Below are 27,973 nucleotides of genomic sequence, written 5' to 3' on the forward strand. Positions count from 1 at the left end.
TACGTTTTAGACCAGACATAAGCAACTGGTGGCCCGGGGGCCACTTGAGGTCCTCAGTTTAATTTTTGTGCGGCCTCCAATGTAAATGCGTGAAATGACTTTATTTGGGGACATCTTGCGGGGGGGATTTTTTACAACAATCTGACATTAAAAATGTCTGCCATCATGTGATACAAGCACAGGAAAAATGTGAGCCCTGCAAATATTTTTGGAGTTTTATTGAATTAGTGTATTTGAACAAACTGAGATATCAACAACTGACTTGTTTTTACACAATGACTCATGTTTTCTGTCATTTTTCTCCCTTTCATATATCGGATGCTTTGAAGGGCCGGATTTGGCCCCCAGACCATGAGTTTGACACGTGAGCAGTAAAGAATGCTGTTAAATAAAGTCTGATTATTTATGAAGAATAAAGTTTAAATTTCCTCATTAAACATGCGACACTAGGTTTGATGCACTCCAGATACTTTACTAAAGTCCACACAGAAGCTTTGACAGAAACATGGCATCAAACAAAATACATGACAAACAGCCAAAAAAAAAATTAAAAATAAAATATGAATAAACGTAGTGAGTCACATGTAGCAGTGATTAGACACGCACTCAATCCCAGTGCGCTGTCTCACGGGATAAATAGATCAAACTCATTAACAGATTCTCTGGAGTGTGATTTTTGGCTCTCCGCCGCGTCGGCTGTGTTCCAAACATTAGTGCTGCAGCAGGAGGTTAACTTAACTCAGGCTTGAATAAATCTAACTGTACAGCCAAATGACATCTGTGTAGTTTCTAAAGTCAGAAATACAATCAAAAGTCATTATCGATGTGATCAGAGTCTCTGCTGTACACTCGTACACACACACACACACACACACACACACACACACACACACACACACACACACACCACACACACACACACACACACACACACACACACACACACACACACACACACACACACACACACACACACACACACACACACACACACACACACACACACACACACACACACACACACACACACAGAGCAGAAAGCCAATGAAAAGCAAGTTAAAAGTCCTCATACATTCAAAGTGACAGGAGAGAGCAGAGCGGAAACAACCTGGTATTTACATTTTTACAATTACAACTTTACAAAGGATTGTGGCCACAGAGAAAATGTGTACAATCAAGACGAGCGCTGATTGGAGCAAAGACACAAAGACGTTTGCCTCTCTGACCCACAGTAAGGCAGGCTGGGTGTGGCTTCAAACCTGCACTGGGATTTATGGGCTGTGCACAGTGGGAAGGTACTTATGACATTCATTTACTCACGCCGACACTTGTTTGGTATCAAAAGCCATAAATAAACCAAAGAATGAGTAACATCAGACTGCACTGACATGGAAACACTTCATAAAAATGGAGCAGGAAACTCAGTGAATGTCCAGAGACGACCTGAGCTAAAGAATCACCGTCAAGCATTGAGAGCAGAGCTTTAAAAGAGTGGAGAATAGTGCAAACAGTGCTGTCTGTCTATCCGTCTATATGACCGTCTGTGCCTGCGTCTGTCCGTCAGTACGTCTATCCATCCATCAGTCTATCTGTACGTCCGTCAGTCAGTCTCTGTCTGTCATTCCGTCCATCTATCATTTTGTCTATCTGTCTTTCTATCCGTCTGACTTTCTGTCCATACGTTCGTCCATCCAAGCTGTCCGTCTGTCTGTCTGTCTGTGACAGGAAGCTGAACCATCAAAGCCATCTCTGCAGCGTGGGCAGATTGACGTCCATCCAACGTTGGTTTAGTCGAATGGTTTCCAACGCTTCCTGCACGCTGCGCATCTGAGAGCCGCGCTCCTTCAGCCCGGAGAAGAACGCCTCCACCTGCACACGCACACACACACACACTGAGGCCACACATTTCTAAAGACACACACTTGAGAACCCATCAGGGATCTCGGGGACAGACCTGGTCCAGGTGCGCCTGCGTGGAGAACTGGGACGTCACAGATTTGATGATACTCTGGATGGCAAAAGATCCCACAGGGAACCTACGAACAGACTCAGTTCAGTCTCTCAGTTCATTTCCTGGAATGACTGTGTGATGATGTGATGACTCACTTCTCTATCAGACGCTCCCAGTTCACTTGGATGAAATCCCAAACAAACAAATGACCGGCAAAGCCACGACACATGACTCTGATGATCAGCGGGAGCTCCTGTGTTTGAACCACTTCCCCTCGCAGACCTGCCTGTAAAATCCTACAGAGAAGGAATCAGAAAAACTTTATTATAGGAATGCACCAAATATTCGGTGGCCGAATATTGCAAAAAGAACCACATTCGGCCTTCGGTTTTGTGAGTTAAAAGCGAGGCCGAATAGTAGCGTGTGATTCAACGTGCAGTAATTTTGAGTTGGAAAAGTATGTGCGCGTTGTTGCAGCAGCAGAGCACAGCAGCTCCTCCTTTTCGTACACAAACACAACCAGACTCTCTCCCTTCTGTTTACCGCTCTCCGTCAACGCATAAAAGTTGGAAACCGTCCCAATTCCACAACAGAGTCCGTTATTAGCGCTGTGAGCCACGAATCCGTAAACATCCCCATCGTTTCCTCCTTATACTACACCGGGTGTCGCTGCATAGACTGGTGTAGCATTAGCACAGAGTGCTAACAGCTGATGTGTGTAAACAATAGGTCCATGGCTCCAAGCAGTGACTCCCAACACGATCGGGAACAGAAAAAGTAGTGTTTGGGCGTCCAGTAGTGTAGTTTGTATTTACATTTATGGCAATAAAGTATAATATATATTCTATTTTAAACAGCAGTGTTGTTTTAGCTGTTAGATAGTTGGAGAGGGAGGTGATGTCACCTGCCAACGTGGGAAAAATCCAAGCGTCTCGTTTAAAGCTGACTTTTTACTAAATGTGGAATAACAAGGGAGGAAACAGAACTTTTTACACTCTGTCCCTCTGAATGAGGCTAAAGGATGTATATCACTCCCCTTTAATGCACTTTAGTTTATTTTGTTTTATTTGAAGGCCTAGTATAAATGAAAAACTTTGTTGTGCTTTTTTTTGAAAAGCAAAGGCTACTGAAATATTTAAAAAATGTCATAATATTCAATAAACATTTAATTTTTAAAAAAACATGTCTAAAAATGTATTCTAGGCTATTTATGCACTATTAAAAAAAATCGTGAAAAACTTAACCGCATTTGATATTTGGTATTCGGCCAAGCGTTTATATTTTATTCGGCTTCGGCCACAAATTCTTATTTCAGTGCATCCCTACTTTATTAATCTCCATGGGGTAATTAGTAGAAGTGTGCCATACATCGATTATTAATCACAATTCGACACGCGACGATTCGATAACAATTCATAAATGTTCAAATCTATTTTTTTTCTATAATAACTAAATGACAGGAACACATTTGCTTCTCGCAGAACGAAAGTTGAAATCACGCATGCCATTTGGACACCTGAAAGAACGGACCAGGTGAAGGAGGCGATAGCAGCAGCTAACTCTTTAGCCACAATTACTGAGTGGGAGATTAAAAAGTGATGTATCTTATGATTTCTAAGTTGGCCATGAGCTCTCTGTGCATTCCTGGCACCAGTGTGTCCTCGCCGGGTGCACGTCCTTCGTGGTGGTGTGCCGCAACCGGCTCCGGGTCGGCCTGGAAGGGCGCTGCCACGCTCCTAACTCACTGCTTTCCAGGGTCGTGGACGAGGTAACCTCGCTGTGCCCTTTCCGCTCTGCAGCGATGTGGACCACCACCACCCACCACACCCGTCATGAAACACAGACACAGTGGTGCAAACCTAATTCAGAGCATGTTGACCTGTTCCTTTTCTTACATTTAAAATCTTAAGGATGATGACAACAATAGTGATAGCAAAGACAGCATTAATGACAAGTCCCTGGCAGGATTCATTGTGTTCTTTTATCAATCCATCTTTTATCTAAAAACCTAAATTCCACAAGAGAGCTGTTGTAGGTTTGATATGTTTTTAAAGCTGCTTTGATTATGCACAGCAAAATGTTTAGTTTCTTATAGGATTTATTCTGCTATTGGAATAAGTCTTTATTTTTACTGAATAAGATTATAATAGCTGAATGAGCTAATATTTTAGTTATCGTTATATTCATTTAATTTGTAGCCTAATGATGATGATCTTAATGGAGATACATTTGTTTGGTTACTTTAATAATAGATAGTAATATTAACTTAGTTTAAATGTATGAAATAGTCACAATGTGAGGAAAAAATAAATCCTGAATGGGGAGGATGCATCAAAAATCGTGATAATCGTTAATATCGTAATAATCGTTGATTAAGCAAATTGTAGCACTCAGAGAAAGAGGAGGAGCATTTGTTTGTTTGTTTGTTTGTTTATCCAGAACAAATAATGTAAACCTCATAAAGACAAAGACGTACCACACGATCTTCCGCGTGTCCTGAGTGGAAGCCAGACCCAGAAGGAGTTTCTTCTTCTCTGCGTCATAGGTGGCGTAGTGGTACATGTTGAGCAGCGTTAGCCAGTCTTCATCCGACTGAGCAGCCACTGTGAACACCACCTGCTGCAGATCACCTGGAATCCTGCACAAGGACGTCTACATGACAGTCAGCAGCTCTGAATCTCTCCCCGATGTGACCGATGTGGGGGTTCACGCACCTTGAGGTCCCGTTGGACTCCACGTACTGTTTGAACAGTGCTGAGGCCGCCTGTGTGCAGTTCTCCTGCTCCAACATGCACGCCGTCTCCAGGAGGGAGGCACGCAGCTCCAGCTCAGACACACCGTCCTGCTCGTCCTTCTCCCAGGTTTGATTGTTCATCAGAGAACCAAAGCGTGCCAGGATGTACGTCTGTTTGATCACAAACCAACACAGAAACATGGTCACACACATAAAGCAGGTAATGATACAAACTCACAACTAGTAAAATAGCTATCAAACCAATCAATTTAAAATACACATAATGACAACGAAAATACACATTATGAAGGCAAAGTATACAAAATGACAAGAAAAACACAAAATGACAAGAAAAACACAAAATTACTCTATACTCACAAAACAACCACAAAAACATGCAAAATAAGGGGACAAAACTCAAAAGGAAATACATTTACAGAAAAAAAATATGACAAACAAAAATACACATAATGACAGAAGAGTACACAAAACAACAACAAAAACATCATCAAAATACTTAAATGACAACAAAAATACACTTAACAAGAACATAAACTGGACTCCAAAAAGCATACAATATTACTGAAAAATACACATAATGATAACAAAAATACACATAATGAAGGCAAAGTGCACATAAAATGACTCCAAAGACCCACAAAAACATGCAAAATGAGGGGACAAAACACAAAAGGACCCTGAAAAACATAAAAACTCACAGGAAAATACTTAAAATGAGAACAAAAATACAATTAACAACAAAAGAGTATACAATAAAACAACACAACTGCACATAAGGACAGAAAGGCAAACAAAATGACAATAAAAACACACAAAATGATTCAAAAGACCAACAAAACCACAAGAAATACATGCATAATGAGGAAAAAAAAAACACAACAGGACTCCAAATACAAAGTTACTGAAAAATACAAATAATGACAACAAAAGTACACATAATGAAAGCAAAGTAAACAAAATGACAACAAAAACACACAAAACAAGAACAAATACATTCAGAATACACAACCAAACTCCAAAACCACACAAAATAACAAAAACACAAACTCTTAAACGATAACGAAAACAATACGAAAAATATACAAAAGAACAAAAACACAAACTCTATGTTGTTTCCTGTTAATACTCAGATCGGTCATTATTCTAAATGATGACATGAATGTTGATCATGTGACCCTTAGATCAGATACAGTAATATGTTTGTGGCCCTGCTGTGATAAAAGTAGCTTGACCCCTCTTGATGTGTGTGCATCCCTTACTGTGAGTTAAAAGTAATAATTAATAGTCTGATAATCTGAACATTGAAGCATTAACAAAAACAAGCTAAAACGAGCATTTGATTCACAACTCCCTAAATGAAAAAATGGTGTGAGTGAGTGAAAGACCTTCATGCGGGCTGCGAGCCCAGACTCTTGTCGTTTGTCTAAGAGCCTGTAGATGGTGTTGAGCTGAAACAGCGCCTCCATCACTGGGGAAGTCTCCGTCTCTTGGGACACGTAGCTCAACAGGTTGAGGACTTGCTGGAAAGATACGCGTCCAAGTCTGTGAGGAAGGAAGCACGAGTCAGTCAAGGCAACAAACCCAATTACAGCTTGGAATTGAAAAAAAGTCTGGTTTTGTACCTGGAGAGGGCGAACATGTTGTGAATGAGCGAGGCGCGGTCCTCCTGTGTGAGAATGCTGACGTTTGTGGACAAAGCTTCTGTGAGAGCAGCCCAGCCAACGTCTCCATAGTGGACGATGTAGAAGCCAGTGTTTCTGTAGTTCATCTTCAGCCACTTCACCTTTCCTGGCAGCTTCAAAGTTTCTGAAGACACACGACGTTTCCAACACACAGTATGTATGCATCAGTGATCACACGGCCTAGTACTGAATGCTTCACTTCTTACTAGTGATGCAATGAAATTTCAGCCACCAAAAATTTCATGTGTATGTATGGCTGCAGCCTTGGAGCTCACATCACACACCTCCAGTATCATGACTTCAGTCTGGTGATCTGAAGGCCACGCCCCCCAAACTCTTAAATTCCAGAATAAAAGCTAGTGTCGACTGTACTGAAAATATTAACAATAATTAAGAATTAAGGACGATTTGAAGAGCGTCTCTATACATAACATATTTAGTAATGTTTTTAAAAAAAAGGATATATTGTTTGGCATGTTAATAGAACATGGCCCATATTAATGCAATACATTTCTATTTCATTTATATATATATATATATTAGTATTGTAATTGCAAATTTCAATAGTGATTAAAGGAAGAAATATTGCAGGCTGGACCTTTAACTGAATTTTAGTTAAATGTAAAATTTATAATTTTTCCACTTTTTAGACTTATGATATTTGAACCCAAATGCACTACATGTGCTGCTGTTCAGCATTCTATAATAATAATAATTTAAAAAAAAAATTAAATAGTTAACTACATCTGTTCTCCCTTTATTCAGTGAAATGTGAAATGAAGAGCGTTTAAATGTTTTGATTCACATAAAACAATAATCTAAATACACTCTTTATTGCAGAGCAACACGTTCTCTTTTTGGAAGTCAGAATATTGTCACCTTTCTCATTATCTTTGTGATTTTATGTGACAAGTTTAAACAATTAAAATGTGCCTGTGTGAAACCATTTTGACCATTCTCACTTACCGTAGTAAATGAGTTGTGGGACCTGCGCTCCAAGGCAGCAGCCATACCCGACTCCAACATTTTTGGTGGTGAAAACACTTTTCTCACTGAAACAAGGCGACCGAAACAGGATGTTGCAAAGACGCGCGTAAAACACTGTGGTCAGCGTGCTTAACAAATAAAGTGTCTGTGTTTTGGTTCCACCCCAGGCATGAGATGACCGGAAATTCTAAAAACTATAGAAATAAATCTAACCGTAAACCTAAACCAGCATTTTTCAACCTTGGGGTTGGGACCCCATGTGGGGTGGCCTGGAGTTTAAATGGGGCCGATTGAAAATTCTGAAAAATAGATTTTTTTAATTTTTAATTCTTCTTCTTCTTTATTTATTTATTTATTTTTTTAAATTTAATTAAAACATTTTTGTGGGTCGCCAAATAACATTCTTGATATCAAAATAGAGTCAAGGTCCAAAAAAGGTTAGGACCCACTGCACAAAATACTGTTTCTTTCCACTTATTTACAAAATTAGATTCTTTAAAAGGTGTTTTACCACTCGTTTATTCCATCATTACGCTATATAGTTGTTATTAAATAGTTTTCTGAGCAAAATGTTGTAGTTGGACAAAGGAAATGGGGTACTTAGAATCAGAAATAAAGAGATTAGGGGCACTTGAGCCAAACAAGTTTGAGAAACACTAATTTAAAGTATGAGTGGGAAAAGTTAAACATTTTTTTTTAATGTTCTATTGTGCATTGTTGTAATGTCAGTGTTAAATAAATATTTTCATATTTTTAATTGATCTATTCTTTAACAATTGCAATGTTTAAATGTGAGTGAAGTTAGTTCACATTCAGAGCCATAAATGCAATGGTACTAAATCATTTGCATGATCATTTTCTTTCGGTTTTCGGCCTTGGTTTACTCATTTTCATCCCTACTTCTTACCCGTCTTGGTCTTCAGAGAGAACATCTGTCTGCACTCAGTAGCCACGCTGCAGCTGTCGTTGACAAACGTGACGGGAACGTTCCACAAGCTGAGAAGAACACAGACACACACACACAGGTAAGGTGTGTGTCGCTGTGTGTCTATGGTAAATGGTAAATGGACTTGATTTTATATAGCGCTTTATCACCACTGAAGCAGTCTCAAAGCGCTTTACACATCAGCTCATTCACTCAATCACTCTCACATTCACACACCAGTGGGACAGGACTGCCATGCAAGGCGCTAGTCGACCACTGGGAGCAACTTAGGGTTCAGTGTCTTGCACTTCGACACATAGTCAGGTACTGGGATCGAACCCCCAACCTCTCGATCAGAAGACGACCCACAACCACCTGAGCCACGGTCGCCTATGTTGGGCGTCACCCACCTTGAGCTACGTGTGTTGCCGTCAGACGACAGCAGGAAGTGCTCCTGTGAGATGGTCACCTGGTCTTCTTTGATGCTTACAGTGATGAGTGGGAAGCCTTTCTGTGAAGTCCAGGAGTTCATCATCTCTGATACATTCTGCTGCTGCGTGGACAACTCCACCTAAGGAAGGGAAGAATCACTTTATTTAACACACTGTCTGATCACACTTTATCTGATCACTAAATAAATTAGAATGCCGAGGAAAGAGGGAAAACCTTGTGCTGGATGTTTGACTGATGACCATGAAAAAAAACCCAATGAATCTAAACCTCTAAGTCTTCCTATAAAAGAGAGGGAGTTTTTTCTTCCTACTGTCACTAAATGCTGGTTTATGTGGATCTTGTTGGGTTTTTTCTTTCTTACTAGGAACTCTATTTTTTAAGCGCTTTGAAATGACTTTGTTGTAATTTGCTCTACATAAATAAAGTTGAATTGAATTGAATAACATTACGGAGGCGTCATGGTCTGTCTACAGGACTGTGTCTGATTGTGGAGAGAAATTTGTGGCACTGAGTGACAGCAGAAGTCAAATATCTGCCGAATATTTGTTTTTATTTATATATTTATATATAAAATAAGACTGATAATTGTTAAAAATAAAATACAGGTAAAAAATTGAAGTTTCTAGACCGGTGAGCGGTGGGAAGAGCGAATAAAAAGCACAAATAAGTTTAAAAAGTAAAAAGTTTTTAATAGTAGTTAATAATAAACAGCATAAAGTTGCTTATCAGTAGTGATCGCACACAGGACATTTGATTCTGCAATTGTGAGAGGATTTTGCACTTGCACTAAAATGGTTTGAGTTTGAATGTAAATAAATAATCCATTCTGTGTTTTAACAATACAAAAGCAAGAAAAAAAACTATATTTTTCATTATAAAAAACAAAGCATTTTGAATAAAATGTATAGCCTATGCTTTTTATTTATTTATTTTTATATATATTTTTTTTTGGGGGGGGGTGATTTATATTTTACTAAATAAAAAATGAATGTCATTAATGATTTTATCTTGAAGTATGGGGGTCTTGTTTAGGGACTACTGGTGGGAAAGGCCATGTCTCCTTAGTGCTGAACACTGCCCCCTGTCTGTGAGTCACAGACTTTCACACTGTACATTTATAGATGTTGTAGCCGACCAGAAAGACTAAATAAGTCAGACACGTTCATTAAATATATTAAACAGACTATGGAACATCAGCATGTTAGTAAATGAGTAATCAAACATGACTGACTGCTCCATTAGTGTGTGACTGAGTGATGTCACAGGTGAAGCACACTCGCTCTTTTTAAATATATTTGAACAGGAAAAGTATACATTCAGTGATTTTGACTATAAAAATGTTGAAATCATATAGAAAACAAATGTATAGAGCAGTCAAGTGGACAAAATAACTTTCTCTTATAATTGTTAGCATTTTACATGCCATGATATGATGGCTGGTGAGGCACCGACAATATCCAGGCAATAAATGACAGAGATCAGTCGCTGCAGGAGCTTCACTTTTAATTCCCTTTATTTTGTCACTAATTTTTATTCAACTCAAGGAAATTTTGTGGAGGAAAATTGCAGGGTTTTGGAAAAAATTGAGAGTTCTTTCCAAAATTTGAGATTCAAAATTACTGCAATCGTGTAACAAAAGCAATAGAAACACTGAGCCCTGCAAATATTGTGAGTTTCATTGAATTTGTGTATTTATCTGAATTAGTTGTTCATTTACACCATTAATCATGTTTTCTGTCATTTTTACTTTCTCCTGATGGCTGAATTAAATGCTCTGAAGGGCAGTATTTGGCCCCCGCGCCTTTAGTTTGACACGTGATCTAAGTGACTCATTGGTTCACTAAAACTTAATAATAATAATAATATTATTTCAACCATGATATTTATGTCCTGGTGCCACAGAGGACTTCCTTATATGACAGCCATTATGAATCCAGTAAAGGAAAGAATGAGTTGTGATCAAACCTGCGTGAGGCTGTTCCAGAGGTCGTTCGTGTCCGTATTTCTTCCCCTGAATTGTTTGAGGTATTGAATGATTCCCTTTCTGAATTGGTTACTTCCTGACATAGAAGCGTTCAGCATCAGCAGAATGGAGGCACCCTGAAAAAAAGGATTCAGTCACAAACAAACATCCATTCTACTGGGCTCATTGCTTTTATTAGAGTACCTTTTCATAGGACACAGCGTCAAACATCTCCTCCACTTGTTCTGCTGTCTCCACTTGTGTTGACACAGCGTGGGAGGAGTTCAGGGCGTCTTTGTCCAACACTCGGAATCGTACGGACAGGAACAGATTTCCCTGCAAAGAGAAATAAGTTATTTCTAAGACAGAAACAGAGATTTGATCAGTTTAAAAATGACATTGATTTACAATGTCAAGATGTGGCAAAACTGCCTGTAAGGACGTGTACTGCATGTAGGTGGCGAAGCCTTCATTGAGCCACAAGTCGTTCCACCAGTTCATCGTCACCAGGTTCCCAAACCACTGAAACACACAGAAAGAAAGACTTTTAACACACCCACTGACAGTCTGAGCTATACTCAAACTGGGATCCCAAGAGGTTCTAGAACCATAGCTTAGGACTAAATTAAATAAATAAATAAAAACAACTATTATTCATGTGGAATCATTAAAAAAAAGTGTCTAACTACATATGGGGACCACTGCTGTATCACTGTGAAGTACAATGGCTTTGTCAATGGACCAAAAATTGTGCAAAAAAACTACCTTAATTTTTTTTTTTTTAATAATGTGTAAATCTTCATTATTATTACCTTTACCAAGGAGCTCAAATTTTCACAGTGTGTTATTTGTTTGATTGTCTATGTTGGCAGGATTACATCAAAAGTACTTCAACGATTTAGACCAAATTTTAACTAAAGAGAGCAGTTAGGCAGGAGGTTCCCAAAGTGGGGTACAGGTACCCCTAGAAGTACACAAATTGTCATAAAGGGTAGGTGAAAAAAAATTGAAAAAGTGTGAAAACATTGTAAACTAGAATATAAATAGAGCAGCAGTAAGGAGCCGCTATGCATTGTCACAAATTACACATTGGCCTATGTTAGATTACCCTCGAGTGGTGACAGAAATAATAATTGAAAAAGCGTAAATATAGGAAGAGCTACATTGCTTTGCAGTCGCAAAACTGTCTTTCAAGACCTTGATGCCCTTTGCCACCATGTAGGCACCTACGTGTGTAAAAGTAGAAAGAAAAACAGAAAAAAGACTTCACGTGGAGAACGATTAAAGACTCAGATTCTCTCAAATTTAGCCAAACATCCAAAATGATGTGCTCTCAACCTCACCCTTCTCATTAAAGTTGTAGCGAGTTGTATTTCACTGTTTCAGGTTGAGGAATATGTTGTATTACTGTTATACATTTCTTTTTCCAAAATAAAAAAGACTGAGAAGTTTTATTGTGTGCTTACAGATTATTATTTTATTATTATTATTTTTACAGGATTGGTCAAATTCAGGGACAAATTTCACTGTATGGCTACATTGTATATGACATTACAATATTATGTTTGTTAAGTGTGCAGGAGTGGGGGTACATGGATTTAGGTTCAATGTCCACAGGGGTACGGGACTGTGGAAAGTTTGGGAACCACTGCTTAAGGCAAAGGAAAATTTCATTCCATTTTGAAGGGATCTGGATCAATTTAATGATTCTGGACTTGTTTGTAAAATCCCTATCGCACACCTTTGGTGAAATTTCAAAAATTCATGTTGGTTCATAATTGATCAATCTTTATGAAATTTAACAGTTACAGCCGGTAAAAATATTGAATATTTCACCATTTTCCTCAGCAAACATATTTCTAAAGGTGTTATTGTCATGACATGTTTACCAGATGTTGGTAACAGCCCATGTAATGCACACATGTAAAGAATCTAACCAAAGATGTCCATAAATTAAGTTTTGTGTAACAATGTGAAAAGATAAAACTTATTTTACTTGCTGTATGTCGAGTTAGTTCCTCGATTAACCCACTAAGTTTAATCCAGATCAGATCCCAAAAAAATGGGGGGGGGGGGGGGGGGGGGGGGGGGGATACATTTGGAGCTACTGATTATTATTATACTGGTTATTAATGACAGTTAACTGCCAACATCTGGCGAAGAGGAAATTTGGTAATTTGGCTCTTGTTGGTTAATACATAAACACATTTTGTTTAATACAAACTAGTAAAGTCACTCTTTAAGTTCATTTCCACTACAAAGATCTTAAACACTTAAATGTTCAAAGAATAGATTATTCCTGTGACATTTAGAGACACAAATGGCAGCAAATTGTGTTTAACTGAAAATGATTTCCCCTGGTAAGAGTCAGTGGATCTCAAAAGTCTAAAGAGTCCCTGGTATAAACCAACAGGGTGTGATGCCTACCTGGTGAGCGAGCTCATGTGCTATGACTGACGCCACCACTTGTTTTTCCAGAGGAGAAGATTCCTGGCCCACCAGCAGGGTGGTCTCTCGAAAAGTTATCAGACCCCAGTTTTCCATGGCCCCTGCCAGGAAGTCCGGGATCGCTATCAAGTCTAACAAATAAAACACATTTAAGGTGGGAAAATGGGGACATGTTTCGGTCTTTGGATTTTTGTGTTTAGAAAAGGCTATACATTAAAAAAAAAACAAAAGTGTGGTTATTTGATTTTCATTTAGATTTTAGTTTTTTCTGCATTTCTGTTTTGCTTTTAAATCAATAGAAAAAAAATAACCACACTGTTTGTTTTTTAGATGTGTTTGTAAAAACAAAACATAAAGGGCCTGTACTACAAAGCTGGATAAGTATATCCTGATATCTCTCCATTAGCCATATATTCTCTGTCACACAGCAGCTGTACTACAAAGCAGGATATCAACACGTTCACTTAACTCAGGTGATTTCAGCCTGGCTACGTGTGCGGTCACATTAAAGGGGTGGAGATTGCAGCGTCAGACCAATCACAAACATGGAGATATCGTGCAGAGCAACTTATGTCACAACTGAGGAAAAATTATTGAAATTTAAGAATTGCTGTCTCATTGGCATCCTAAAAAGATTGCACTTCTTGCAGCGTTGACTTTCGACAGCATGTGCAGACAAAGTAAAATAAAAATATGAAGAATAAAAATCATAATTCAGATTAAAAACAGTTGCTAAAAAAAAAAAAAGCAGAAAGGAATGCAGGAATTGATGACTGTTGACACTTAAATTAGTGAGATTATACAATATTGATTAATGGGAGAATGGATGGACACATCTGTGCGCGTGCATGCAGAATGATTTGTTGCAAGTTATAAACATGAGGAGCAGCTTCATGTGCGCTACGTCTGGTTTCAGCTACACTGCTTATATTTGACGGTGCACACAGGCAGCATCGGGGCAGCTAAGTGGCTGCAGGAGTCCTCAGGTAAAGATGGAGCATCCAAGCAAATTGCCTGTATTGAATAGACGGTGAGGCTGATGTATGTGTTTCTCGGTTATTCAGATTAAAAAAAGTTAAAACAACCGTGCACGCATGGAAGTCCCTTTTGTGTCCAAGTGTGCAGCAATTATTACGACGGTACCAATTTAAAAAAAAAAAAAAAAAAAAAATGAGAGGAAATCTCCCCTACGTTGCAGAAAACTAAATGTAGGGGGCGACATCGCTCCGTAGGGGAGAAAAATTACAATGTCGGGGCCCCCTACGCTCAACAGTGCTGGCGAGAACCCTGACATTATTTATATTTTATACAGCCTGTATTATCTTACAGGACTGAGGCTCTCTGTGTCGCCACATAATACATGAATGAATAAATTAATAAGTCATAAAGCGCCCGGCGCACGCAGGCGTTAGCTGACTAATGTAGGTCCATCGGATAAAAATCTATTTGTTTCCTATAGGATGTCATCCCATAAATGAAAATATTGCATCGATGTCTAAATATTCTCTCTTCTGTCAGCATCACATCAGATCCACACAGAGAAGTGTTCACAGAATGATCCACCTTTTATTGGGCAGGTCGTTTCCCAAAAAAAACGATTGGTCAAGAGGCGGGACTTTATACTCGCTCAGATTCTAGCCAGAACAAAACCTACTCCTGAGTCCTGACCAAGTTAGGCAAAAGTTACCAAAGTGGTAAGTTAGAGTGATAAGAGGATATCCATCTTCGTAGTACAAGACTGAAATGTTAGAAGACAAAAACAAAACAAAAAACACTATTTTTTTTCCGACATGGAGAATTTTTTAAAATCTGAACAGAAAATCCAGTGACCAAAACATACACTGAGAATAATAAATTATATTCCATAAGCAGGAGTGTTTGTTTGTGCACTGACCAAGTTTTTTTAATGGATATTTAATATCAAAGAAGTTATTGTAAAACTCCAGCAGCTTCGAAGCCATTTCCAGAGCATAGACAGTGTGTTCCTTCTTCTCCGGCACAGAATAGACTGACACCTAAAACAGAACAAAAAGAGCACTGAAAGAAACAAAATAATAAACAAGTCACCATTAACACAAAGTAAGGGTGTGCGATCTGACGATATTAGATCATTATGGATTAAAACATGATGACGATCTGCCAAGTCACGGAGATTGTTGAACCGTCTGTAGTGCTATGTATGGGAAAAAAGGTAGAATGATTTTTTCCTCTGCCAAATCACATGATTTGCTCGTCAGGGTCATGTCAGCATTACAGACACACAGACATAGCGAACAATTAATCAGAGCTCAATAAGCACATTCTCTCCCGACCATTTTTCTCCACTGACTTTGACCCATTATTGTTTTTCTTGTGAAACTATATTGAAATAAATAAATAAATGGAGTTTATATCGCCTATCACCATTTTATGAAAAAATATTGAGATATGAATATTGGTCCATATCACCCAGGCCCAACATAACCAAAGCAGTAATGTTTTATCTTGTAAAGGATATTATTGTCCAAACTGTGGGAAATGAGGGGTTCTAAACACTGTCTAAAGTAGAATTTTATTAACATGAGTGCATTACCTCAAAAACAAATCAAAATCACTAGACTGATGTGCTGATGTTGCTAATGCTACACAAATTTGGTTTTTACAAAGTAAAAAGTGTGACTAAAAGTGAAGTTTTGCCTTTTTGATTGATGTTAATTGAACTTGGAACCAGTTTGATAGATTGCTTACAGAATCTTTTTTAATTTTTTGAAAAGAACCCTGACTTACGTTTTCTTTTATCTCTTTTTTTCCACTGAGGCCAATTTTTTTAAGTCGGTGAATTGGTTTGTTTTACTAATAAATAACTTGAAAATAGTCTAAATGATCTGAATGAAAAAATTCAGATCGAGATCCTGATTTTACAGAGAAAAAATTGTGATCTGATTTTTTTCCCATATCGCCCATCCCTAACACAAAGTCAGGTCCGAGGAGTCGTAGGCCTACCAGGGTGTCTGACACGTTGGTGCTAACTGGAGTGAAGTTAGCAACAATGAAGGCCACCAGGTATGTGCTCATGTTGACGCTCGTCTTTTCAAACTCATCCAGTACGCGGCCGTTGGACAGATGTGTAGATTTGGCCTGTAACACATGATGATTAAAACAAAATACATTCAACAATCAGTATAAGTAAACGTAACTAAGTTAGTTCATCAGCGAATGACGCTACTAAACTAAGATTAGCATTAGCATACTGTTAAACAACAAAGCACAGGAAACAACAGCTACAATGATTTAGTGTCTTTAGTTTTACTTTATTTTATACAAAAATAAAAATGTGATCCTTAGTCAGTGTTATTTCTTATAACAATATGTATTTCTTAATATTATGATGGAAATCAAAAAACAGAAATATATGGGACTACAAAAACACTTATGCCAAATAGGGGAGAAAATACATTTTAGAGAGTAATTTTAAAGATGTTTTTTGACACTTTAAAAAACAGAATTAATTACAGATAAGTAATGGGTTTTTTAATTTTTTTTATTCAAAGTCAGTACATACGTGAAAATGTTTCATTAGGGAAACATTTGGGATGTTAAAAATCATGGAATTTAAAGGTTGCAGTTGCTCACCAAGTATGCCAGCTGTGCTGTATGAGTGGCATAGCAGCAGTTCTGAATTCTTTCTAATGTTTGTTCAACATGGAGTTGAATGATGAAGGTTTTCCACTCCGTTATCTTTCTGTGGTAGCGGAGTGGTCACAACACACTGAGTTACAACCCAATGGTTCCTGTTGGAATACCTAATGTAGTTTATTGCCGTTTTTTTAAATGACATCAAAAAGTTATTCTCGGGTTTCCATAGATACGGTTGATGATAACGGAGTGGAAATGAAAAGGAAAAGTGCTGAAAATCATCAATCAAACCTGCATTACAAAAAAATTGCGGAACTAAAAATCGAGGATTTTTCTGCTTTATTAAGCAATACACATTTGATATTTCAGTGGGTAACATTTTTCCTGACAACAATATGTTAAAAAGCATTGGGCCCTTGAAATATTTTTTTCCCAAATGGGCCTCTAATGAAAATTTTGCTCATATACAGTATAGAAGAAGTACAACATAGATAATAATTTTTTTCATGCATTTAATCCTTTTTTTAACTGAAAGAAATGCAGCTGGACAGAAAATGTGGGCGCCCTGTCATTGACCAGAATACAATACAGCTGACATATTTAAGAGAAAAAAACAACACACGACACTGTAGCATTACGTAGAAATACAGAACACTATTCAATGCAAAGACATACAATTCACCTGTTAGTAGATATAGGTAAAATGACAAATACATGGTGACAAAAGAACAACGTATCCTAATGCAACTTAGTTTGTTAGACTTTCCCTATCTTTTCTGGTTTTCTTCCATTCTTAAAAACATTCTGTGAAATAATACAACGTACCTTTGGCATGTTGGAGAGAGTCATGTATTCTGGTTTTCGGCTGATTTTCATGTGAAATGTGGCTTTGAACGCTGGTTCATCAAAACAAGGGAAGGCTTTCCTGGCTGAGAGTGGCTCAAATTGCGTAGCTGCTAAAACGCTGAAGACCAAAGAACATTCTTGTTATCATCTGTCCACCATTTCATTTAGCATGTTTCTTGACTTGTAGAATTAAACCTGGTCAAAGGATGACTTGATTACCTAACTAGCTAACTTCATGATACAAAGCAGTTGGTTAAGTGCACCTTTTGGTTCCATCCTTGTTGGTGTAGGAGCTGTTGTAGAAACCGTCGTAAGTGTTGGAGAGGCTGGCAGAGTAATCCAACGTCAGAACACAACGCTGGCCTGCCTTCAGCTCCTCAGGGAGCTTTATGGCGATTTGCTGCCAGGGTTTGTACTCCAGTACATTCACTTTGTTCACCGGACCCTCACCCAGCTGAAAGAGGCAAAGTTTGGGTTCAAAGTGTACCACATTCTCTCCAGCAGTTTGATTGTGCATTGGGCGGTCTAGATTTTTTTTTTGGAGTTATAAAAAATCTGATCATGTTTTTCCATAGGAAATCTCTCCACCATTGAGAAGCTGAAGTTGAGATTTGAGTCTTGATCATATTCAGCCAATCCTCCTGACCGATGGAAATTCCCGATTCCTTTTCCCATTTTTACTTCACATAATTCGTTGAATGGCCTCTTAAATCATTTATATATCTGTACAGTTCTCCAATAATCTTTTTAAACTATTTTGTTGTATAGGCCCAAATGAACATTTGTGTGATACCCATCATATTTGTTGGTAAAAATCCCTTAATATTCTTGTTAAAGTAATGTCGGAGTTGAAGGTACCTATAAAAATCCTGACATAGATTTAAAATGTGGGAATTCTAAATCATTGAGCAGAAGACACAATGTAGTGACTCCCTGTTGTTCCCACTGTTTGAATCCTCCATCATGAACGGCCAGTCTAAATTCTGGGTCGTAAATAGGCCATATTAATACCCGGATGTCGTTCTGCATATTAAATTGTTTTACTAGGCTGGCCCAAGTATCAAGTGACAGCAGCTTTAACTTTGAGGGTCCTACCTTGAACGTTGCGTTTGTGATGTTGAAATTGGCGCCATGCAGGACGAGGCGTCTTGTGTTGTGATGAACAGACATGGTGATGATGCTTTGGCCTGTGAACGTCATCTCGTCAAGGTTTGGGTTGAGAGTGATGTCGTAGTCGATGGGGTGGATGCTCTGAGGCAGCCTGAGCTGGGCCCATGGAAACAGCTCGCCACTTGTAGAATTGGGATAGAGCGGCTCCACAGGAGTCGTCCCATTGGATTTTGGACAACCGGCCTGCATGGGGAATGGAAGCAGGCAGTTAGTCAATAACTGGACTTTCTGTGGCAAGAACCTTGAGATGAACTCAAAACTAAAACATGTTCTTACCTTTGTATATGTACAGCCAGGTAAGAAATAGAATACCATGGTCATGGAGGCCAGTATCACCAGGAATAACACACACACCACCATGGTGCGGGCTGACGGTCGCAAACATGATCTAAAAAACAAACAAACAAAAACAGTTTTAAAGTATTAAAAGATTTTTGGAAACGTATGAACAAAATCTGCAACCACGAATGACCACCAAGAACAGAGAGGCGACTTTTATCACAGCGGGGGCCACAAAACTGTGATCGTCTGATCTGAGGACCACATTATGAGACCTCACATCAGCATTTAAAATCTAACCAATCTGTACATTACTATGCTCATTTTTGTTGTTGTTTAGAATGTTTTTGTCATCATTTTGCTTATTTTTGTCAGTGTGCGTGTTTTTGGAGTCTGTTGTGTGTCATGGTTGTCGTTTTGTATATTTTTCTGTCATTTTTGTGTATTTTTCGAGTCATCTTGTAGATTCATTTAATCTTGTAATTTCTGGAGTCATTTTGTGTGTTTTTTGTTGTCATTTTGGTTATTTTTGTCAGTGTTTGTGTTTTCGGTATGATTTAGCATAATTTTCTCTTATTTTGTGTGTTTTTGGAGTCATGTGTGTTTTAGTTGTTTTGTAAATTCTTTTTGTATTGTCAGTCATCTTTTAATTTTCATCTTGCAATTTGTGTGAATTTTTGTTGTTATTTTGTGTATTTTTTGTTGTCGTTTATGTGTTTTTGGTAATTTTTAGTACATTTGTGTCTCATTTTGGCATTTTTGTTGACATTTTGGGTGTAAAAATGTCTGTTATTTTTGTGTAATTTTATAGTCTTTTTTCATTTTGATTATTTTGTGGGCCACATTGGATGCTCTAAAGGGCCTGGATTTGGCTCCTGGGCCTTGAGATTGACAAGCATGGTATAGAGCATCCTCAGCAACAATATGGGAGCCTTACCTTGGTGATGGCTGTCTGATGTACGGGGAAGAGCCGGCTCTCTGAGCAGCACTACGGTTCATGAAGGACATGCCCAGGAGTCGAGCTGAAGACTCATAGTCTTCCTCGTCGTCTTCCAGCTCGTTTTCTCCCAAGCCTCGCACGAGCAACCTGGAGCTACGAGGCTCATACGACATCTCGTCTGGGTCGAGAACAGGAAGTGCCTGAACAGAACAGAACCAAGGAGGTGAAACGTTATAAAGGCCAGGTTAACAGCAGCCAGGTTTGGGGTCAATTCCATTTTTCAATTGCAATTACAAAAGGTATCCATGTTTATTCAATTACGATTACAATAACCAGCATTTTTTCCAATTACAATTATTATTTTTCCCCTAAAAGTCAATTACAATTACGTTCTCAATTACTAAAGTTCAATTACAGTTTCACTAACTTTTATACATATAGCGTTGTGATGATTTAGCATCTTTACATTCACATTTTAGTGCATTTATTATAATATCTTCTGTAAAATATTATCGCCCCATTAAAAAAAAAAAAAAAAAAACTTTTATTAAATATTAACTTTTACCCCTAATTCTTCTAACCCTTACCACCTGTATGAGTGTACAAATTCACTGACAGGTAGTGGGAAAAGTTAATATGAAACACTAAAAAAGAGGAGAAAAAAGAAACATATTTTTATATTTATTAACTATATTATGTGTAGGCCATAGTACTGTTTTGCATTTAATTGTTTGCTTTTATTGAATTTCCACGGTAATTACAATTAAAAAGACAATTATCTTAACTAAATTTCAACTCAATTCTTAAATTTACAATTACAAGTATGATATAATTGCAATTATTTATCAGTTATGCAATTCCAATTATAATTGACCAGAAAATCTGAATGCAGCTTGGAACAGAAGGAAGAAACTGGCAGAACAATTAAAACATTGTAAATTCACTACACGAGGCATTAACTCCTCTTTAGTTTATTTCAAAGACCTACTAACTAAGTTAAAACCACTTTTCAAAACTTCAAAAAGCAATAAAAATGTAAAAAGTAACAGTGTTTGCTATCCTTTAAAGGGACCATATGCAGAATTATTGTGAATTTTCAACTTCTAAATATGTCTGAAATACCTACAATCAAAATTCAAGTGTTAAGGCACATGTCCTTAGCTGTCATAGTTATATATACATTAATACATATTGCAGGCCTGGCCAAACTGTAGTACCTTTTTTCCACCGGTTGGGTGACTATAAGCCTATTTACAGCAGAGCCATCCCTGAACTAGGCCTTCTTGGGTGTCAAAGCCTTTTTCTGTGCGCAGTGTCTTTACACAGTTTGATGTAATGTTCACTAGCATCAAACTGTGTAAAGTGTAAAGTCCATATTTGACCATATTTGACGTGATACTTATAGTCTGTTAGGTGAAATTTACACCGGTAGGTAGATCATTTCAAACATACGTGCTAAATAAATTGACATCACTTCCTTTTCGACTGTTTTTGCTGTTCAGATATACATCAAGAAAATAAAGATCACACACAAACACTATTGTCTCTTTATATTTTTTTATAATAATAATAAATGCAAACCTACAATAACAAAAAAATAGGTTTTTATCCTATTTAAAAAAACAAAAACAAAACAAAAAACCTATCACAAGTAATATGACACCTGGCGATGACAGAAATTGCTTGCAAATTCTACATATGGCCCCTTTAATTTTAAAACTCTTACGGTATGTCCCTCCTGCTAATTCTGTTTCTCAGCCTAAATGACCGTTTACCTGAAAGGTGGAGGAGTCTTTGGCTAAATCCACCACATCAGGCTCTTCCTCAAACATGCTGTTTTCAATCATGTTCCTAGGTAGGTTGGCGTGCTCTGTGGCACCGAGAGAGGAAGAGAAATCAGAAAGATTAGCTTAAATAAAAAAGGGAAATGAGGCGGGTGACACACAGAGAGAAAACTGATGATAACGCACGCACGCACACGCACACACACACACACACACGCGCACACACACACACACACACACACACACACACACACACACACACACACACACACACACACACACACAGTATTGGTTTACAATAAAGTCCTGTTTGCATCGTGTTTTTGTAGGACTTGCAAAAAGTAATACGACCTTAAACATCAAAAATCTGATTTCAACTCAATACATTTATAAGAACAACTCAGTGGTAAAAACATCAGCTCAGATAACATTGATTGAACAATAACAGTGATTGAACATTAAATCTCTCAACAAAACTTTATTTTTATTTAAGTGACAATAACTTGACTAATTAAAAAAATACATGAGAACTAAAACTGTATTAAAATATATTTATATTTTCATCGAAAAGTGACATTAAAGTGCCAAAAATATGCAACAAAGACATTGAAATTTGATAGAGAAGTGGCAGAAATGGGAGTAATGTAGCAAAAACGCATTAAAATGAGCAGAAATATGGCAATAAAAAGTGATGGAATTAGGTTAAAAAATGGCACGTTTGGTGTAGGAGCAGAAAAGTTATGTTAATGACAATAACAATAAATTCTCTCACAACAAAAACATCAACATTGAGTAAAAAATATACTCAATTGCCTGCAGTGTTAATTATATTAAGTAAAAGTTTTTGTAATTAACTAATTAAAATTAGGTTTATATATTTTTTTTTTAAAGGCATCAACTTTTATGCTTTATATTTTAGTCGGCTAAAATCTTAAGGTCGTTGACTAAAACTAGAATATAACTTAAATAGTCCTGGTGACTAAATTTGACAAAAACTATGTTGCATTTTAGTCAAGACTATGACTGAAACTAAATCAAAATTTGCTGTAAAATGTAACTCTGTCCCTTATCTAGAAATGTAATAAAATGACACAACCACCCACTAAAAAACAACAGTTCTTGAATAAAAACCTGTTCAGATAATGGTCTCTTCCTGGTGGAGGAGTGCACGGCGCACACAGGGGGCGTGGCCTCAATACTCCTGCAGTAAGCAGTGCACCCAGCTATAGTTAACATCCCTGTGAAGGGCCAACATTCAATTTAGTACTTTACTGTTAATTCTTGTTAAATCGTACAGAAAGTTTCCAACTTTGAAAAATTCCCAAAATTGTGCAACCCTAGTTTGGAGCTGTGTGTCTGTTGACAGACACACGGTTCTCACCAGACACTGATTCTACAAATCCCAGACTGCTTTGACAACTTCCTCTTACAACGGCTGCTCTTCTATCACATGCCACGTTGACCCAATAAACAAGTTTAACCGGCACAGTGATGACAAAGCAGAATTACAAATTAGGAACTTAATTTAGAAAGCTGCATTCTCAGCATGGTGTCAGAAGTGAAACCTCATCCTTTAGACCAGTGGTTCTCAAACTGTTCAGCTCGTGACCCCCAGAATAAAGGTGCCAGAGAACGGGGATTTGTATGCTAACAGGAGTATTTTAAACTCTATTCTAGATTTTACAGGAAGCCAATGAAGGGAAGCTACTACTGGAAAAATATGCAATCTCCTGTTAGTACCTGTTAGTATTCTAGCTGCAGCATTCTGGATTAACTGGAGACTTTTTAGTGAATTACTATGACATCCTTACAGTAGGGAGTTACAATAATCTAGTCTAGATGAAACAAATACATGGATTAGTTTTTCAGCATCACTCTGGGTCAAGATATTCCTGATTTTAGAGATATTACGGCGGTGGAAGAAAGCTGTCCTTGTGATTTGTTTAATATGAGAGTTAAAAGATAAGTCAGTATCAAAGATAACGCCTAAGTTTTTTACTGTGGTGCTGGGTGAAGCTGCTTGAAAGTTGCACATTAGAGTGGCCAAAAACGGACAGAAAAAGTGGTAAAAAGGGTTAAAAGTGTCAATAATGGCTTAAAAGTGTCAGAAGTGGGAGAGTGTGTGTTAAGGTAATGTAATTTAATTATTACTTTAAACTGGCAAATAATGGGCATGACAAATTGTGAATGTGGTTAAATTGGCAAAACACTGAAATTAAAATTTGAGGCCGAAGCCAAAAAAATTTAAACGCTTGGCCGAATACCAAATATCAAATGCGATTGTTAAGTTTTTCACTATTTTTTTTAATAGTGCATAAATAGCCTATAATACATTTTTAGATATGTTTTTTTAAAGAAAGTAAAAGTTTATTGAATATTATGACATTTTTTAAATATTCCAGTAGCCTTTGCTTTTCAAAAAAGCAAACAAAGTTTTTCATTTACATTAGCCCTTCAAATGAAACAAAACATGCATTCCAAAAAAAGCTAAAGTGCATTAAAGGGGAGGTATGATGTAAAAAAAAATCACTTTCTAATGGTTTTGCTACAGTGATATACATCCCTTTAGTCTCATTCAGAGGGACAGAGTTGAAAAGGTTCTGTTTCCTCCCTCCCTTGTTATTCCACATTTAGTAAAAAGTCAGCTTTAAACGGGCGAGTTAGATTTTGCCCACGTTGGCAGGTGACGTCACCAACGGACTCGGTTGTGGAATTGGACGGCTTCCAACTTCTACGCGGTGACGGAGAGCGGTAAGCGGAAAGGAGAGAGTCTGCTGTGTTTGTGTGGAAAGGAGGAGCTGCTGCTGTGCTCCTGCTGCAACGCGCATATACTTTTCCGACACAAAATCCTTGCAAGTTGTTTGATTGCGTCACACGCTACGACTCGGCCTTGCCTTTAACTCAATAAACCGAAGGCCAAATGTGGCTTTTTTTGCAATATTCAGCCGAATATATTCGGCGCATCCCCAGTTAAAAGTGACAATAATGGTCAACATAAGCAAAATTAGGTGGGATAAGTGGTAGAAAGAGTTCATAAGTGCTGAAAATACCTTGAAAGTCGAAAAAATGTGCAAAATAGGGATTGAAATTTGATGGAGAAGTGGCAGAAATGGGAGTACTGTAGCAAAAACGCATTAAAGGAGCAAAAATATGGCAAGAAAAAGTGATGAAAATAGGTTAAATTATGGCAAGTTTGGTGTAGTTGCAGAAAAAGGGTAAAAATAAGTCCAAGGTTGACAACCCTTGCTTTAGACAAAAGATTAATCTTAGCTTAACTTTGTATAACCTAACAAAATGTCTATTAGTCTTGGTGGAGAGCAAGGGAAAAACTGTAAGCGCACTGATAACAATTTGCTCACTTAAGACAAGAAACCATGACAAACTTTCAGAAGGAAACCAGACGCACTAAATATATATAAATAGCAGAGGAGCGACTATGTCCACACTTTACTGCAGATGTTGACCCAATCACAGCGTGAACGCAGGGTGAGCTTGCATGTTATGAGACAACATAATGCTGCACTTTGTTTGTTTTTATAGATTTATAGACATGGGCACAGGTGGAAATGTTTGTTTTAATAAAGCTCAGCGACCATAAAGCAGCTGATGCTGGTAGCGTAGGACATAGAGTATGTGAAGCTGAATATTATAATCACTAACAGCAGGACACTTGTTTTCAGATCATAATATTAAAAATGAAGTAAGTGGTGTGAGATAGAATCAAAGATGTACTTTAAGATTTCTATAAAGGTGTTTTTAACGGTGGTGAACAAAGCAACCCAATGTTGCCGTGTTAGCTAAATTCTTAGCCTGCCTTTAAAAAGCATGTGACTACTGTCTACGAGCTGTTGTGCTCTTTACACCACAAAAAAGTTTGGCCTTTTTGTCCTGAAAGAAGAACTGTGTCAACAGTCACCAGACTTTCACACACACCAGAGTTAGTTTGTGCAAGAAAAAAAAAAAAATCCCAAGACTATTTACAGTAAATTTAATTGTAATCAATAATTTACCCAACATTTATTACAAATCAATGATATGTCCTTTTTTTCTTTCAATAAAGATCCAAATATACTGCATACAATTTGATCATATGAATATTCATTGTTCCTGAACTATTTTTCAAAAAATATTATGATTTATTAAAAAAATTAGTGTGACATGTTTTTGTGAACAGTTAATTCAATACAAATTCTTAAAATTAATTAATATACACCCATTCACATTTAGTATTTAAAGTTGTCAATATTGTAATCTCAGCACAGTTGTGAGATCTCTCACACTGTGTCCTGGTTTTGGAGCTGATGTGCGATTGTGTGACATCCAACAATAAAGTATACTATTACACATTCATGGAAACAGAAAAAGATAGCAATACAAGACAGCGATGTATAAATGAGAGACAAACACACTAAATGGCCACAAACTAACACAAAACATAAAACTACAACAAAAATAACAAAAATATACAAAATGACACCAAAAAAACACAAAATGAGGGAAAAATATAGAAAACGGCAGTGAAATTTAAAGAAATACACAAAATGAATCATAATACACACGCAAAACTCTTGGTAAATCACAGGAAAATACACAAAATGACAACAGAAATTAAAGACAACAAAAAGGCACAAAATTGGGAGAAAAATACAAAAACTGAACAACCACAAAATGAACGAACCTAAAAAGACATAAAACAACAACGTGATCTCACAAAACAACAACAACAAAGGTACACAAAGTGATAGGAACATACTCAAACTAAAAAACCACAAAATGACACCAAAAAAACTCGAAACGACAACATGATCTGACAAAACAACAATAAAAGTACACAAAGTGATAGGAAAATACACTAAAATGAATCCAAAAACAGAATATGACAACAAAGATGTACAAAAGGAGTCCAAAAACACACATCGCCGCTGCACACATTCGCAAAATGACAAAAATATATAAAATGACAATTTAAAAAAAAAAAAACACAAAAAAACACAAAAAAACTTAAATTAAATTAAATTGGGCTTTTTGCTTTTATTTTATATATAGGTTGTTACACATACATTGAGATTTGTCCTCTGCATTTTAACCCATCCCTGGGGAGCAGTCAACGCACCTAAAGTGACAACAAAGCCCACTTAATGACTTTAAAAAGTACCCCCCCCCCCCCCCCCCCAAAAAAAAAAAAAAAAAAAAAAACCAACAACAACAACAAATAAATGTGAAAAGAAAATACACAAAACGCCAATCAAAATAAACAAAATTAGAGGGGAAAGAAAAAACAAATCCACAATAAACACAAAACCGGTGTTGTTGTTTCCTGTGTAAAAGACTGATTGGTCATTATTCTAGACATGAATGTTGATCATGTGACCCTCAGATCAAATACAATGACATAAACATTTGCAACAGAAACTTAAAAAGTGTTCTTCAAAAAACAATTGATTCAGCTTTGTTATTATGAAGAGAGTACGTAGTTTCTGAATCCACTATTGCTCGTTCATCAACATGGCTGTAACTCAGGTGAAACTATAGTGAATGTTTCCTCAGTGGGCTCTGGGACATCGCGTGTCCTCGGCTGAATGTCACTGTCCGTCAGTCCTGAGCTAACCTGCTGATGTTAGCCTGCTGATAGCATGCACACTGCACTCCTTTCTTACCTGAACCGTCAAACAGATCCATGGTGGCCTTCCCAGGGATTCCCTCTGAGTCCACACACTGAAGCTGGACTACAGCTGATCACAGGCTACAAGGCTAAAGGCACTCAGTCGGTGTAAACAGCAGCAGCAGCTCTAACGTTAGCTAACTACGTAGCAGCTAGCTTAATGCTAGCCAACTTCTGACACTTGGAACTGACTGAGAGACATTCAGCAAGCCGCTGTTAGCCGCTACTTACAACTTAATCACTGCCAGCTGTTTGGTAGAATTAACTTTACACCAGAGTGCATAGAATTACAAAGTCCTGTGTAGAATCTGTCATTAGTTCAATAATCAATAGGTCTAAAAAACAGTGACAGTCTCTCTCGGCGTGACCAGCTGTTGACAACCTCCCATGAAACTACAATACTGCCATCTGATTGGATTACCACCGACTGGGGGCGGGGCCAGGACAGTTTAGTCCAACACGGTGTCATTGAGTTCAAATCCATTCAATTTTTCATTCATAAAGCAAAGTATT

At 37.5% G+C, this 27,973-nt stretch overlaps 1 protein-coding gene across 4 annotated transcripts; it reads right to left on the reverse strand.

The window, feature by feature from the left end:
• Nucleotides 1-201: 201 nt before the first annotated feature.
• lnpep (leucyl/cystinyl aminopeptidase) lies at nucleotides 202-27,842 on the reverse strand. 4 transcript variants are annotated; one of them, XM_028456797.1, is made up of 22 exons: nucleotides 27,456-27,842; nucleotides 21,790-21,884; nucleotides 20,012-20,214; nucleotides 19,072-19,183; nucleotides 18,721-18,978; nucleotides 17,889-18,079; nucleotides 17,605-17,743; nucleotides 16,147-16,281; nucleotides 15,059-15,179; nucleotides 13,144-13,295; nucleotides 11,125-11,238; nucleotides 10,921-11,052; nucleotides 10,719-10,853; nucleotides 8,711-8,871; nucleotides 8,283-8,371; nucleotides 6,329-6,512; nucleotides 6,092-6,248; nucleotides 4,666-4,856; nucleotides 4,428-4,589; nucleotides 2,107-2,247; nucleotides 1,955-2,036; nucleotides 202-1,869 (listed from the first exon to the last, which is right to left on the reverse strand). In XM_028456797.1, exons 1-22 carry the CDS (start codon nucleotides 27,475-27,477, stop codon nucleotides 1,738-1,740), a joined length of 3,108 nt encoding a protein of 1,035 aa, XP_028312598.1. In that variant the 5' UTR covers nucleotides 27,478-27,842; the 3' UTR covers nucleotides 202-1,737. The 4 variants fall into 4 exon arrangements, 2 of the variants coding, with proteins under 2 accessions (XP_028312598.1, XP_028312599.1); XR_003674766.1 differs by lacking the exons at nucleotides 202-1,869; nucleotides 1,955-2,036 and having other exon boundaries at nucleotides 2,113-2,247; nucleotides 4,428-4,603; XR_003674767.1 differs by lacking the exons at nucleotides 202-1,869; nucleotides 1,955-2,036; nucleotides 2,107-2,247 and adding an exon at nucleotides 3,144-3,744 and having other exon boundaries at nucleotides 4,428-4,603.
• Between the last annotated feature and the right edge of the window lie 131 nt (nucleotides 27,843-27,973).

Source organism: Gouania willdenowi, chromosome 9 (assembly GCF_900634775.1).
Source record: "Gouania willdenowi chromosome 9, fGouWil2.1, whole genome shotgun sequence".
Taxonomy (NCBI): Eukaryota; Metazoa; Chordata; class Actinopteri; order Blenniiformes; family Gobiesocidae; genus Gouania; species Gouania willdenowi.